This window comes from Sinocyclocheilus anshuiensis, unplaced genomic scaffold (assembly GCF_001515605.1).
Source record: "Sinocyclocheilus anshuiensis isolate Anshui unplaced genomic scaffold, SAMN03320099.WGS_v1.1 scaffold656, whole genome shotgun sequence".
NCBI lineage: Eukaryota > Metazoa > Chordata > Actinopteri > Cypriniformes > Cyprinidae > Sinocyclocheilus > Sinocyclocheilus anshuiensis.
Genome location: NW_015555829.1, coordinates 1,587,288 through 1,604,836, shown reverse-complemented (window position 1 = coordinate 1,604,836; position 17,549 = coordinate 1,587,288). Strand labels below are relative to the sequence as shown.

The window sequence follows — 17,549 nt, the reverse complement described above, 5'->3', positions numbered from 1 at the left end:
TCTTTGCCCATTTTCGATTATCCGGGAGTGACGCGCGGTGACACGCTGCCAAGATGGCGACGGCCGCCTCCGCCCACTTTTGAGCTTCAAATGCTCTTCGGAAACCTACGGGTGACGTCACGGACACTACGTCCATGTTTTTATACAGTCTATGTTTAACACGCATCTGATCGATTGTGATGCCGTGCTCACTGACATGCTTGCGCACGAATCACAGTCACGCACACGCTCATAAGTATTGTAAGATCTACTGCATAATAATAATAATAATAATAATAATAAAGCAATTAAATAAGTAAATAAGAATGCTAAAATAAGTTCTAGGTTTGTAGTTATATATGAAGAGTTCAGATGCAAAAGCCTCTAAGTGCCATCTAAAATTTTCTTCTAAAATGCTTATTTTCTCAGGCTCCTATGTTTATGTTCAGTTATTTTAAGAAACTATTCATTGCCATTAAAGTGAAATTACTGAACCTACACATAGGAGCCTGATAAAAATGCTAATTTTAGAAGAAAATTTCAAACGGCACTGTTGCATCTGAACTCTTCATATGAAGTAATCAATTTACACTATTTTAAAATAATATTTTATTTTAAAATGTGCACAATCACTCTTATTCGTATGCCTAATAGTCGAAAACGCAAACGTCTCTTGTCACGTTCATTTATGATTTAAATGAATCATGATCGCATATTTTCAATTCAAAACGGTGAAATTTCATAAAAAGTTGAGTAGTTTGCATCATAGTCTATTACTGTCGGTCGCTGAACATTTCTATCGTAAAACAGTTTTCTAATACAATAGTAATGTAATACAGCCATCTTTGAAACGCCTCTCGGGCATGCAAGAGCAGCTCCTATCTCTTTGGATGGCGAAACATCAAATTCTCCAAAACGGTTCACTAAGCTTACGATTAAATTTCATATTTGAAATCACCAATGAAATCTGACAACAACTGTGTCATGAATGTTGTTTATTTTGTTCAAATAGCATTAAAAAAAGCTTATTTTTCAGGCTAGATCAACCAGTGCGCATGCGCAGTCCTAACCGCACGTCTCAGAGCGTTGACTGTTTCTATAGCAACCGGGATTTCTAACGGCAGCTGCACTTTACCGATTAGCGATAGGCTCTTTTGCTCAGAAGGCGGGGCTTCGTTCGATAGAGCGGCCATATTGAGTGTTGCATTTTTCCCCATTCAAAACTATACGAGTGACACGTCTTGGGTATTCTATAGTAATTGGTACTACTTACATCTTTCCACGAACTCTCGTTGCATTGTGACAGTGACAGTAAGACCCACCTTCTTTGTTTGATTGGCCATCTCGATCATTTTGACATTGACGAGCACTGTTGGACCACTGAGGCAGACCAGCCTAAAAGTTTAACTTTTAAAACTTTTTGTCATCCTGACAACAAACAGCTTTACTCATTCTCATACACAAAGTCTTATACTGTCTATCAGCTATGACTATTTTTGTCTTTCGAAAGACAAAATAGGTGGAAAAACAGTAATAAAAATTAGACATAAACGACATCAAATGCAGGCCAGAAGCGAGGCCAGAAGCGAGGCCCTCTAGAGGCGGAAGGACCTGTGCAGTCGCACACTTGTGGCGGTACTGACGTCAGCACAGTGTTACTTTAGTTTCCCTGTGCGTGTTGTGTTTACTGTGTTCTTTCAAAGTGACAGAGAACTTGTGGCTTCCATACAGTTGAATTCAATGCTCAAAAACAGATGCTGTGAATTTCTCTGCAGAAGAAAATCAGTTTGGGCTTCAGCTAAAATTCAGTTTGTGGTTTGATAAATGCATGCAGCAGCATAGGAGATAAACTGTGAGAAAATAGCATTATCTTAGCTTATAAAAGCTCCCACGCTCTCCTGCCTTCAGTATGAACTGAGGTATAAAAAGAAGTCTGGGTGACACACTAGTTAAAGATAGATGCGTTTTACTATAAACATGAGATGCAGACTGCCATCATCATGGCTCAAACATAAACATATTTGGTTTTAGCCATATGACAGTACACAGACTGGCACTCTCTGTGAAAATGGTATAAAGCACAATTCGGATACATCTCATTTCCTGCACCTCATCTTCCTGTTTTCCTCTCACCCACAGATCCAACAATTAAAATCATAATTTTAAATATTTCTTTTATGTTAAAATCATAATTTGAACTGCTATCAAACTCATCGTACTTAAAATAGTTATCATTAATTTATTATCATTTTATTCCCATATTTTTATTTAATATTTTAATTATTTTAAATTAATATAAAACGTAATTCATTTGAGCATATTTTAATGACCAAAAATGTAAAACCACACAAATCAGGCTTTTAAACTGTATTTAGACAGTATTAAACTGTATTTATGTGATTTATGATATTACATCAAACCACACCGAAAATAAATAGTAACAAAAAAAAAATTATAAAAACTTATAATATTTATATAATATTTAGGTTGGTCTTCTCAGCCCGTTGATCAACATATTCAGAAGTTTAAGCACTTCATTTAAATGACTATTTATTGAAAAATAAAAAAGAGTTTCAGGCCTATTTTATACCCCATTTCATGGAAAGTGCCTACAGCATGAGTTGAAAGAGAGAGAGAGGATCAGGACTTATGATATGAAGAGATGAAGGTCTTTTTAGAGAATATTAAGATGGGGGAACTGTTTGATGTAGCGGTATGCATCATGGCACAAATAAAAATCAAAGTCTTGATGAAAGAAGCACAAACAGGAAAACATAGAAGTAAAAGAATAAAAGGTCAATCACTGGCAGGCAGAAGAGGTGCTTATGAATAGACTATGAAAGATGAAGAACGTCATCCATTTCTCCGCTCTGAGGATTCTCCAGCTGTAGCTTTATTCAATAAAGCTCAAACAAGAGACGCCACATCAAAACCAGAGGCTAATTAATAATCCATTAATACAAAATGTCATACATGTATGTGTGTTTGTGCTTGTGACTGAAAGGGAAAGGGAAACAAATGAAGGGCAAAGACTCGATTTAAAACCCTTCAGACAGTTTGTCTAATTGGAGTTGCTCATCGTTACAGGCTCAGGGGACGCCCTAATTATGAAGGCGTAATCACCCCTCATTTAATACTCAGACCCAACAACAACCTGACAAATTCCCTCAAATCTGTAGAGTGTAGCTCTGTGCCAGTGCCTCAGAGGAAAGCCAAATGTTATCTGGCCAAGCAGGATAATAGTCTGATTTGGTTGAAGGACACCTTAAAAAGCAGTGTGTATGTACCATATTTTGGGGACAAATCTATACCCAGAACTGAGCTAAATCTGACAAAACCTCCATTTGAGGATGTCCTCATTTGTTAAAATGGTATTACAATGTAGTAAATTAAAGGGATAGTCATTCACCCCCATGTCATTCAAAACCTGTATGAATTTCTTTATTTTGTGGATCACAAAAGAAGATATTTTGAAGAATGTTGATAACTAAACTGTTTCTGTTCCCATTGACAAAAAATATAATGGAATTTAATGGAAGCAAAAACAATCAGTCTATGGAACGTCCCCATTTACAGTGCTGTTTATGCAATTACAGTTAATTTAACCATACAGCCTCTCTGGAAACATTAACTATGAATACACACACACACATACGCACCGCCGCCTTAAAAGCTTTGCCTTACCACAAGCCCAAGATTTCAGCAAGCTGAATGAGAAATCTTACCAAAGACTTGACTCTAGAGTGCCGGAACATATTGAAATGCATTTCATGTAAGCACTGATTTGAGCCGGATGCCAGTGAAATGACCACTGAGGGCACGATTACACGCGTCACTGTGTGTCACCAAGTAAAAAAAAGAAAAAAAAAAATTCTATGATATTTGCCTAAAGCAGGAAGAAATCTCACTGTAATGTCATGAGGAGTGTGTCTGTGTGCCTTTGTGTCGGTGGAAGGATAATTACAATACCGCTGGCTCACCCCCTTTTCCCTGACCCTTCCTGAACTCATCCTCTGCCTCGTTAAGCAGCCCTCAATCTATCAGACTAATTAATCACCCCTTCCTATCCCCACACCCACACACATTTCTCACCACTTCACTCTGTCTATTTACCTCTTGTTTGTCCTGCAAACAACTCAAAATGATGATGAGTTCATACACAAATGGAATTCTTTCCTAATCATCTTTCATCTAAATCCTTCTGAATGGACACGTTTTAAAGAGTGTTGATGCCTTTTTCCCCCCGTAAGCATACAGTGACCAGGGGCTATCAAACTCCAAAATAAATAAATAAATAATATAAAAATCATACAATTTGCAGAAAAATAGTCCTTTTAAATCTTATATTATGTCTTCTGAAGCAAAAATCTAATTTGTACTTGCACATATTCAAACTGGAGAGTCACAATGAGATACAAGACATGAGAACCAATGCTAAACATGATGAAATTTACATTTTTGAAAATGTACTTTTATTTATTAGTTTTGAGCAATTTATTATTCAACCTAGGCTCAGTGGGAAAAAAAGTGCCTGTGGCGGCATTTCTGCAAAATTACATTATGCTGCTTCTTGTGCATTTTACAACACTTTCAAAAGTGAAATGTCCAGTAATGGGCCCTAAAAGTGTCTTCAGTTTTCTCCTAAACAGATGAATGTGAATCTGGCAATGTTTTTACTTTGTTCACATTGTTAGGTTATGTAAATATCACAGCACTTCGAAAATGAAATGTCCAGTGAGCGGCACTAATAATGCTCTATTGCATTTGAAAATAACGTACCAAGTACACAAACCCCAAACCAAACCTAACAGAGTGTTTCAAACGTGAGATAACGCATTTGCTGAAGCAACCATGCTTTTTTAGCTTACTTATATATGTCTTTGAGCTCTTTTATCAAGAATAATGTTTCAGAGGACTTGTACCCAATCGCTTTGCGAGTGCAGTGCTGTACCAGGTGAGCTGCCAAGCAAGTTTACTACATCTGAAAAGGCATACATATGGAGCTAGTTATTTGATGCAAACATGAAAATGTATTAGTTTACAAATCATGCATTATGTTATAACTGTTTTGAGGTCATAACGTAGTATTGTGCAAGGAACCATGCGAAAGTAAGTCTTTATTAATTGATATCTATCCCTGTAATTATAATTTGTGTTAAAAGGAATAACATTGTTTTACTGGCACTAGCGTATGTACATTTTTGGAGTTTTACAAAAATGTAGGCCTAGGTATAGAGGCACATTTTTCCAATCAATCTGTTGTTATTATTATTTCCTTGAATCATTTAGGGGTGAATGAATTACGCATACTGATAGCATTCTTTATTTGCACATGCTGTTTGTGTTGGTTTAGTGCCACTCTTACTTACTTATTTACTATCTTTAAACTGAGAAAATGTTGTCAACAACACCACACATCTGGATATATTTCTGGTTATAACGCCATTGTTTGATCTTCGTTTGATGAATAACTGCTTCCATGATCTATATAAATCTTTTTCTTTGGCAACGCTAACTGCGGTAGGCAAATCGAGGTCAGTTATATTTAATAAAGTGCAATCTGTAATCCTAATTTACATAGAAATGAGGCGTGTTTGTGCTAAAAAGAATGACGATGACTTCATTTGAATACACATTTGAATTTGAATGCAATTTGAATTTGCTATTCCAGCATAGTTAGCACCTGATTAAACTGAACTGCGGGTGGTTAGTGAATAAGACACAGGGTTTTATGCTGTAACAGCAGACGCAAAAGAGTTGCAGCTCACATTTAGGAACGTGATGATGGCTATCCATATCCATCCAGAAGATATAACAACCCACCCCAGATCTATAATGCAGGTGTATGTTCAATAGAGAATAGTTAAACAGCCATTACTGATGTGGCACAGTTGTCAAGTGCTTAAAGCGACCATGACCCTAATGAGAATGAAATGAAAGATACATTTAAGTGTCTACGCAGATGCTCGTCATTAGCCCTTCATGCTGCTCATTAAGTCACTCCTTCTTTTTAGTCGGTGAGTGCTGTGGCAACCTAGAGACCACCTGTGCCAGAGAACCATCAATGCTGCATTAACAGCAGCTATTGAGCTTTGAGTGTTGTTCTGGAACACTCTATCGTCATGGTGACATGACGTGGCAGGGGGGTTATGCCAGAGCTCTGCTGTGGAGACGTTTGGGAGATTGAGAGGTTTTAGAGAATCAGGGGGAAATTAGTGTCTGCGTGTATTCTGATCCCATTTATTTTGGCTTCCCTAACTGTCACTCCATCCGGATCTATGGAAAACAAACACAAACAAAAGAGGAACAATGAAAATATACAAGCATACAAGAAAGACTATACTGAAAATCTGACACAGCTAAGGCACATTAATACAGGATATTCTGTATTAACATAAATTGCTTGGTAACTGTAAACAGCCTACAGTCAGACTTATGAATTATATTATGTAATAAATGTAGCTATTAATTAAAAACTAGTGCCTTTATCACTTTTAATTATCATTAACAGCATGACCTCACATGGCTTATTGCTTTATTCCCTTCATTCACATTCATTAGAATCAAGTCACAGCAAGTTTATGCAGTTTTAACTTTATTCAATTGCTTCAAAAATAAAAACTACAATAATATAATATAACATAATTATTACTAACTTTTGGTTGGATATTAATAGTCAACTTCTAATAGGAAAATTTATCAAAATTTTTATTTGCATTTTTTTTGGCTCCCTTACCTCCTATGAGATAATGGACACACACACGGCTATTCTTACCTGTTTGGATAATGGGTTAGAAACATGCGCTGCTATTTATAAAACGCCTCTATAAAACGATTACTCAGTGTGGGCTTCATCACATCTCTAGTACATCATTGCTGAAACTCAATGGGAGTTCCTCTCTGATTTTATCACCCCTGCTGCTTCAGATGTGATCCCTCTCTCGTGGACTTTTTAAAGATATCTGTCCGATGTGTCTGTTTCTCGATCTCTCTGTCATCTCCACTCTTCTGAAAGCACTTCAGCCTCTCTGCTCTCCTCTAAGACGACTGGAATCCGTCTGTGTTTACAAGTGATTCAGTGGAAGTTTTAGTGGTGTTTCGCTGATCCTCATCACTGGTTCTCAGAAATGTTTCTACGAAGACATTCCCTCAAATGATAATGTGAAGACGTATCCATTTTCTATTAAACATCATAAAATGATGATCAAATGATGATAGGCAATCATACATGTAGACCTGTTGCATTTTAAAGAGCCAATTCAGGTGGCTGGATTGCAGTGGTGGAGAGATACTTTACAGTCCTCAAGATGAGAAAACGTGGTGTGCAAATTGCGTTCAGAGCTAATTTTGTGGGTGCATTTATGCTGGATTTCCACATTTGCTTATTAACAGCACTATCAGCAGTTGCAATTCGTTCTTGGTGAATTTCCACCTTACTGTTATAACCCTTTTTCAATTATTTTTATGGCTTTTTTTTAGTACAATAAAAAATTGACAGAAAACTGAAGTGGGTGGATAGATAATAGATATAAAATGACACAAACTCATTGCCCCCAACTGTGCAACAGTGTCAGAATATGTGCATTATCCACTAGGCCATGTCTCAAATTAAAGACATCTGTCCATCAGGAATTACCCTTTTTCAAGTCTCTCTGAATGTGTGTACACTACGTTTGTTTACATACAATGTTCTTTATCAGAATATCTGTGTTGCAATACACTGTTCTGCAGTCTTGTACTGGGGGAGCAGCCCACAGTATTATAGTGATTAGCTTCTTTCCTTTGTGACTGCATGTGGCCACTGCTGGTACAGTACAGAGGAGCTGGCTGCTGAATCAACCCATTATCAATTCAAAGACACACTAATGATCATCTGATCAATCAGCTTATTCCAAACAAGACAATTTTTACATTTTCTGAAGAAAATGCAAGTGGCGTTTAAATGTGCAGTGCATTCCTCCAATTGTACATTCAGATTAAGTTGGCCATGATATGATACTCCCTTTAAGTTAACCTTTAAAAACACTAAAAATGTTATGTAATCTTTGGCAAATCTGAAAAAAAAAAACATGAATTTTTAATATTGTACATTATAATGTTGTGATGTCTATATTCACTTGGAGCATTTAGATTTTTTTAAAGGGGTCATGAAATGCAGTTTTCTCAAGATTAGTTTGCAAAGTTTTTTAACACCAAAAATGGACCAATATTTGTAAAAATGTCAATTTTCACTGTCTGTGAAACTCACTCAATTTCAAGGACCGTTACCTGCAGAAACTGAAGTAAACACCCTCTGTTATGATTGGCTAACTTCATTGCACCGTACAGTCTAACATTGTAACATTAGAATCTAAAAACAAAAATAATGCTTTTTAAAGCAGAAGTTAAGGTTACACTTTATTTCGATAGTCCACTTTAGACATTCTATTAACTATAAGTAACTTTATAACTACATGTCAACTACATGTCAACTAACTCTCATTAATTTGCAACTACATGTCAGAGTAGACTGTTAGGGTAGGTTTAGGGTTAGTAGAATAAGTTGACAAAGAAAGTGTTAGAAGATATTAAGCAGACAGTCTACTAATACTCTACTAACTGCTAGTTGACATGTAGTTGCAAAGTTACTTACTGTTAATAGAATGTCTAAAGTGGACTATCGAAATAAAGTGTTACCGAAGTTAAATTCACAAAACTAAAAATGAAAATAAAAACAAAAGCACAGACTAATTGCATTATATTTTGATTACCCCATTACAACAGTCACTTACAGTTACTGCTATCATAAATATACACTTACTTGTAGGTTTAAAATTCTACACATGGCACATTTATTGTCCAATAAGTTATTTTAGCAAAATGTATTTCAGTCAGAATGAATGGCGCGGTTTCGTCCGATACACAAACTCAAACACACGTGACGCTCACTGTGTTTTCAGCATCTGCCAGCTCAATATATGAGGACATTCCACCTCATCTCCAGAACGGTTCTGAGAGTCACAAGCTTTGGACAGACATGTGTTGTTCAGAACAAACCTCCTTGATTACATATGACTATGACGCATGTTAAGGGGCATGGCAAGGAGAATCGTGATGTCACGATCCTCCTGATTTCAAATCCTGTCATTTCAGAATGGTAGAAAAGAATAACATATTTTAAACTGGGGAGTTCTGAAACCTGCAGTATGATTTTTATCACAATTAAACTCTTATACTGTATGTGTAAATATCAAGAGCATTTTGATTCTCCATTTCATGACCCCTTTAATTTACTTAGATGAAACATTATATATTTTTCATATGAAAGTATTACAATTGAATAATTGAAATAAATTTAATATCAAAACATATTCATACAATCTTAATATGGAAATTATTATGGGCTTATTGGTATCAGCCATAATTGTAATATCGGTGCATCTCTACCACCATGAGTTACACACCAAAGCTTAAGCAGTTAAACAAGATTATTCCTCTAAATATGAGCTGCATTCATGATAATTGGCATCCATATTTTTTAAAGAAAATATAAACCCACAGACTCACTGTCCAAATGCCCTGCTTTAGAAAGAATTAATGAATCTATCATTTTTACAGCAACATTCTCAGGAAACACTGTGTTTGTGTATGCACATGCATGCATGTGAGACAGCGAGAGGGAGAAAGAGAGAATGGAATAGACAGAATGTGACTCAAGCATCAAACACAAGGACAAAAGAGTTTAATCAAGCCAATTAATTAGGAAGAATAAAGACCAAAAAATGCTCAAGCAACAATAGTGTTGATTTTCCTGAACAACAAAACCAAAAAGTTTTTTATAAATAGCCAGCCAGGAGACAAAGACAAATTGCTTCATAAGAGTACAGGTGAAGTGCTAAGTGTCTCCAGCATCCAGTGGATTTGAATAGCATCAGTCCAGCCTGTACGCAGCAGAAAATAATTAGACTTTCTCTCAAAATTTTCCCTCAACATCATGTTTAATGGGTTCTTTTGTCTGACCATTTAACGGACGGATTTAGTAAGCAGCAGAGGTCATTCCACTCACACACACCTTGAAATGTTAACAAGGTTTTAGCTGTAACATGTGACTCTGTCCGGAAACAGTGACATGACATTTATTCACATCCACAGTCTGACTAGTACTAATACTTTCCACAGCAAATACAGAGGGGACAGATGAACAGAAGAAAGACACAGAGAGAGATGGAAATGGTGAAGAGGGTGGCATGTTTCTCTCATGCACACTCTTGTGCGATCTTAACCTCTCTGTCTCCGAGTTCTTCAAAGCCGCTGCCTCGGCACACAGACAACAGCCTGAAATACAGCGTGACAATGACATCTCACTGTCAAGCTCCATCAGAAAAACACATTTCTTATTCCTACTCGAACAGTAAACAGAACTTCAAACTCCAAATAAAATCTTTTGTGCTAAACCATGCATTTTTCATTTGTTTGGACTCATTATAAAATATAGGGGCAAATAAAATGATTCACAATGCCATCCAGTTAACCGTTTGCATGAAAATCCCCTCGTCAGTGTATACAAGGCCACTAATGATCAATTAACACATCCACTTTAAGTACACAAATAACAAATTACACAGAAATTAACATTTCCCTGATGAAACACAACTTAAGAATTAAAACTAAATTAACAACACAATGTGGAATGATAATTAAACATGGCCATATATTTTAAAAACTTGAAATTTAAATAGAACAGTGAAAACAGTGAATTAAAATTTTAAATGCAGTCAGAAATGTGCCAGGTTAGAAAATTACCATGAAATACCACAAATATTGTATGCTGCAGAAGTCACTTCAAACAATGTGTATGTTAATACACCATACCTTACTTTATGTAAGCAGTTTTTCAAGAATAAAATGGGCATATAATTGGTTATTGCTATTACATGCCTCAAGAAATATAATTCGAAAAATGTGCATAATTTGTTTTCTTAACATATTATAAAAAACATATAGTTTTTATTAACATATTATACAGTATATCATAATTTAAAGGGTCACTGAAGTGTATACGTTGTCTAGTCCAATCACGTCTGTCTCAAGGTTGTGACATCACCAGGGATGTGTACTAGGACTAATTCACAGACGTTTAAACAGAAATTATGTAACCGACTAGTCGACTACTATTGTTTTATTACTACTGTTTGACTACTGTTTTATATGCAATCCATTCGAAATAATCCATTTGAATCAAACAGTTTTACAACAGTTGTTGTAAAAAACACACAAGTAATTGTCAACAACATGAGCAAAAATATAGTTTTAGGTTCTCCGAAACAAAACTCCCACAGCTTGCTCGTTTTCCAAGTGGACATTTCTCTGAGCCTAATGCAATATCCCCTTTTCAAATTAATATTTTATTTTTAAAACGTAAAATTACCATGACATCAATTTGAACGTAGCCTTTGTAAATATATATATTTTTTTTTTGTTTTTTTTTTGTTTTTTTTTTTGCGCCATTGTCAGTCGTCGACATCTTTGATATGATATCAAATGACGCTTCTTGCTGAGGTCAAGGTTGATCAATCTAATCTAATTCATGTCTGACTTAGAGCGCCATTCCAGTCATTATTTTCAAGTAGGTTTGAAAATACTAAAGAAAAAAAAAATTCCATCTTCCCCCTATCAAAATCAACCACAGTGATTTTGATTTCTGTGCTTCAGACTTTTCCAGTGGAAACTCATTAAGCAATAACTCTTTATATGGTTTCAATGTACTGGTTGGAAACTACTGCAACCTGACAGATATCAAAAGACCATGTCTTTTGACAGTGACATTACTACTAGCATACCACACATTACTGTTATTCAGAATCAACATTCAACACTTTGTAAGTGAAAGCTTACATTCAAACATCACTGCCTACATAATCAATTACTGGTCAAAATTGAAGCACACTCACCATACACAATGGTCACCATGGAGACAGGCATGACCAGAAGTCCCAGAAGCATATCTGCCACTGCCAATGACATGAGAAAGTAATTGGTGGCATTTTGCAGTTTTCGTTCCAGATTGACAGCCAGGATTACTAAAATGTTCCCGGTAACCGTAATAATGACCACAACCAAAATCAGTAGCGCAGCCCAGTTTTTCCGAACTAACTCCTCTGTACTCGTCTCACCGTTGCACCTTTGCCATGACAGCAGTTCTGTTTTTTCACTGGAAGTACCACTGATGGATAAATTGGGAAAGAGAGATGCATCAGCCCAACTTTTGTTACAGCCAAACGAAATGTTGCGCACCACGTTACCCAGCATGATGTCCGGGCTCGGTGTCCAGGTGTCAGGGTCAAAGGGCATCAGATTCAAAGAGGTGAAGATGCTTTCAGGTGCAAGTTTTGAAATGTTGGCATGCAAGTTCATAATGTCCCTTATTAATGCTGACAGACTCTCAAAGACAAAAGTTTGTTACCTCCCAAGTTCGGTTAGAGGTCATGTATCCTTCTTTGCTTCATAGCATCCTTCATCCAGCCATTAAGTCCAGAGGTTTGCTTCATTCTGTCCTCTTTGAAAACACTCCTGAAGTCTTCCTGCTACACTTTTACTGCCACCAAAAAGCCTGAAAAATGGAAAATGTAAGGTGTAAACACAAAATGTTGTTCCCATAATCCGTGCATTTCTGAAAGCGCAGTGTTTGTTGTGTCTGTGAAGTAAAGTCTTCTTGCTCCTCTCTGTTCTCAATGTTAGAACACCACAGATTTTACGAGCTGGGTGACCTGATAGTTGAACGTGCGCTCTCTCACGCTCCCTCTCTCTGCTCTCTTTGGCTGTGTACGGAGCTAGCAGATTGTGGTCCTCTTCAAGGCAGTGATCATTCTGTTCAATCCAGCTGTGCTGAGAGAGAGGGAGAGAGGGGATAGAGAGAGAGACTGAAGTGTGAGTCAGGGGTTTAGTGAAAGTTCCTCAGGTGTTTCTCTTTCTTCTGCACCTGCGTCTGCAGCTGCCAAGACGAATCAGGGAACCTATTTAATGTGACAGGCGACACACATATACACGGTCCACTTGCTTGAGGAAATGTGATTGATAAAAATAGCCAATATTAGGAAAACATTTAGACAAAAATATAAACACACAAACTTACTATTTGTGTAACTTACTAAGTTAATCCTTCTTTCCATCCATCTCTATATGTCCATCTATCCATCCATACATCTATATATGGACTTCCAGGTACCACTTATCTTCCTTTTTGTTGTACATCTAACCTGGCAGTCATGTCTTGTAGAATAAATGTTTACATGTGAATGTGTGCATGCGGTGTGAAATGGAACTGAATCATGCCGGGCATGTAAACGTGTTTGTGTTGTTGACTATAGACATGAGACATAATAAATTAACCTGTCAGATGTTGACTATCAATAGCTCACTGCCAATTAGACGTCACCTTCTAATGAGCACTGCTCATAAATTGAATCTTTACAGAAGACACACATGCAAGTTGGTACTTTGACAAACAAAAAATTGAATTGACAATTTTAATTCTTCGTAACAACCCTCTACATTGCGAGTAAATCACTCGCATATGCGACTAAATCTTCACTCTGGCGACTAAATGATGTCTAATATTAGCCAATTGCTAATAAATTCTCAGATTTTACTCGGCAGTGTGAGTTGGAGGCTAAGTATAAGTTTAGCTCAGATATATTTTCACTCGCCGAACACTCTCTGACTGAGCGCATCAGAGTTTCACTCTCCGCCAAGCGATCTGTGCTGTTTTTCAGTTCATCTGAATGGATGTGCAACGCACAACGTACCGTAAACTCTAGTGTGAAGCGCACGCCTCGCCGTCGCTTTGTTTCACACACACGCAGAGAGAGAGGGAGAGAGAGAATTGACGCGCTACCTATGCGTTATGTGTATGTATATATTTATCAGTCTGGCGAGTAAACAAAAAAATTTACTAGCCAATGGCGATTCAATTGCCAAATGGATTTTAACGTCAGCATCTTGAATTTGCTTACTATGAACGCAAGATTTAGTCCAAAATCAGACATAAACCCCCATCCTTCTTGGGCACAACAAAATAACAGCTGTAGGAGCCTGACTCCATCTGAATGGGGGGTATTTCTTCTATAGCCCCTTTCTCTAGGAGTGACAAAATCTCCTGACTCAAAGCAGAGACCTCCCAAGGATGGACCGACATGGGAAGAATCCCACTGAAAGGAGGCGGCCCTTTTCGGAATTGGATGGTTTAACCATGTCGAATGGTATGTAGTACCCACTGCGAGATCTCGGGCAGGCGTTGCCAATGCGGCCCAATAATCTGCCAGGGGCCTTAAACATTCTATGTTTGGAACCTGCTGAACTGCGGGTGCCAAAACATTGACTGACTGCAGAGAGCCGCTGACGTTTGCGAAAACAGGAAGCACATGCGAAGTGACCACACTTAGCAAACTCATTGTTATAGACGGATCCCCCTGCATAGGGCCCTAAAGCATATGAGTGGCGGGAACCTCTAAAACAGGAAGCTGTCCGATTGCCCAATCGGGGCAGCCTGCCACATCGATAGTGGGGGCTTTGAACGCCTTCATAAACGTGCATGGCCCAAGGGCTTTTTCTCAATGCATTTTCTGTAGCTCATCGTGTCCGCTTGAGAGGAGTTAAACTGCTCTTAAAAGTAGCAAAGAAATCTACAAAAATACTTTTGTACGGACAACAGATAATCCGCTTCCTGAAGGAAAAGAAATCTGATGAAATCACACATAGCACGCTGAAATGAGCATACATGACTCTACTGGCCAATAAAAATGGCGTAATGGTATTAGGTGCTTCAGACATTCGTCACACCAAAGGTGTTCCCATAGCGACCGCTTCGCAGCATAGAAGTGAACCTATAAAAGGGAACTAACTTTAGCTTTTTTCTCTGTTCGAAATATTTTGCTCTAGTCTATCGTTGGTCATCCATGATGACTCCTTACAGGTTCAGTTCTGTACTTGAACGTTTAAATGATGGAAATATTTGCAAATAATAATCTCAGCACTATAGCAGAATACCTTCAGTCTTCATTCTGCTCGGTTCATTAGCAGCACAAATGGAAGTTGCCGAGGTGCAGTAATGAATAAGTTGTGCAAATATTAACATCACATTTTCAGCTGAATGCTTTTCTTGCCTCCTTTCTCAGCTATAAATGTATTTCGGTTGACATTTTGTGGTACATTGATTCTTTTGTCACAGCATACAGACATGCAGATTACTTATTCAATGGCAGTGGCAGCAGGCTGCTGTATTTCTGATTTAAGTCTTACTTTACAGTCAGTGATGGCACTGTTATAAAAAAAAAAAAGCATTAATTAATATTGAATGTTGTCTGTATGACGGTTCTTGCACAAAAATACAATAAGTGGAACCCATCCACACATGAGTCATTTAAAGTTTAAGGCAGCTAAATGTTTATTAGAATACAGACAGTGGAAGCATAAGCTGTTTCACTCCAGACCCTCAATACAAATCCAGGTCACTGGAGAGGACATCAGCACTAGCCCTCCAGCTCTGCTTTCCACTCAGATATCAGCAAACTCGCTGCCACTCACAGCCAGTTGTTGCCATGAAAAGGCTTGTCGCTAACAATGCATTCAATGGGGAATGAGATAACCAAACTATAATCACATTGTTGCCTCTTTTTTGACCTATCACAGGCTCATTACCATGGAGATACTCAGTGCTCGAGCAGATAAGAACAAACAGACTGCAAAGGCCAAGAGGCCATCGACACGAACAGAAGAACAAGAGAAAGAAAAACAAACCAAAAAATAAACCCCTAATACAATATAGAATATAAGCTAATAAGCTAATGCATATTTCTGTATCATAAATGGCCATAAAAATAACAAATATTTGTATTATAACAAAAAGTGAAAAATTGAAGGGGGTCTGAATACTTTCCGTACCCACTGTATATATATAAGTAAGTATTTTAACATATAAATGCGTTTTTCACGCTCTATTTAAATTGCTGGATCAGACTGGCCACTTTGAGGCTAACATAGAAATTATTTAGAAATGATGTACATTTACATTTACATTACATTTAGTCATTTTGCAGACGCTTTTATCCAAAGCGACTTACAACTGGGGAATGCAATATGTTATGACTGAAGCATAAAATAACCCTTTGTTGCCCTTGGCTTTAATAGTGCTGCAGTCCCACACCCCTTTCCAAAAACAGAATCCAATTTGAATAATGATTCAAAATACATTACAAAGGCATCTTCTAAATTTCCCATCATTTGTTTGGTTTATCAATAACACAGAGAAATTCAATGTCTTTAAAGTCCAGGTCCACTCAAACACCAGATTATCAATTTTTTTAAAGTTGCGATCACAAAGGATTTGAGTATGTGAAATTGTGTTAGACAGTGCAGTGAATAAAATAGAATAAAACAAAACAAAATAAAATAAAACAAAATAAAATGCAGTTTCTTTCTGGTTCTTAATTGTACAAAATTTTTTCCACAATTTTCACACAATCCCAAATAATCACTCTATTTTATATTTTATTTCAGGTTTATGCATCTTAGAGTACTCTAATGGTATGTGGAAAAAATACAGCATCAACGTGGAAAGTAAACTAGGGTAAAATCTAGGGATACAGTATCGGCCCGATACTGAGCTCCTGTACTCCTACTCGTACTCTTAAAATGCCCCGATACCAAACGCCGATACCACACAGCATGTGATAAGTGCCATATTCAGACAAAGAAACACCGACAACAGACAGCAGAATGGAGTTATTAGAGATTAAAGATGTCTACGAAGTATATGTATGCAATGAATATAAAACATTCAGTATTAATGCCTGTATAGCTGATTTGATTTCTATTAAATTAAAGATGATGTAGGCTACCATAGAGAGAGAGAAAAATGAACAGTGAAAGTAACAAAAACTTGTAAAATACATCTTAATGGGCATAATTAAGTGTGAAAATAACAGAAGGATGTTCAGTCAAACCAACAATTATTCAGAGACCAGATATAATTTTTGATATTTTTTTACTAGTGGGTGTAGGACACTATAGTTCATTTATGTAAAGTGAGGATAGCAAAATAAACTAAACTGTAATATATTATACCCAAAAATTCTTCATACAGTGGACTACCAGTAAAATTGATACAAATTTGGGACCAAAAATTATTCAGACTGAGTCTGGAAAAAAATGTAAGTTGAGGTTTGCATGAAGCTGGGTGACAGCATGCCCAGGAGACTACAGGCTGTCATTAAGGCTAAGGGTCACCCGACAAAGTATTGATAGTTGCGTAAATATTGACAGCTGTATTAATAATTTTTGGTTTATTGTAATCCATTACATACCTTTCTATCAAAGTTTTCTAACATTATCAAGCTGAATTTGTTCTGACACAGTTTAACTCTGAGTTCTTGTCATATTTTATTACCATTTTCTAAACTATAGCGAATAAACTGTGATAATGTGAGAAATGTTGAAGGTGTCTGAATAAATTTTGGTTTGACTGTATCTATTTGATAAATTAAGTTAACCAACTAACATTATACATACTCTTTTGGTTTCTGTACCCAATATTT

General features: G+C 36.9%; 1 protein-coding gene across 1 annotated transcript in view; it reads right to left on the bottom strand.

Moving 5' to 3' along the window:
* Positions 1 to 12,544, bottom strand: part of LOC107675342 (5-hydroxytryptamine receptor 2A-like) — a 23,647-nt gene extending 11,103 nt beyond the window's left edge. Inside the window, exon 1 of the mRNA XM_016469636.1 lies at positions 11,910 to 12,544. Coding sequence (XP_016325122.1) covers positions 11,910 to 12,372 — 463 coding nt within the window. The 5' untranslated portion in view covers positions 12,373 to 12,544. The remainder of the gene's footprint in view (positions 1 to 11,909) is intronic.
* Positions 12,545 to 17,549: the final 5,005 nt, after the last annotated feature.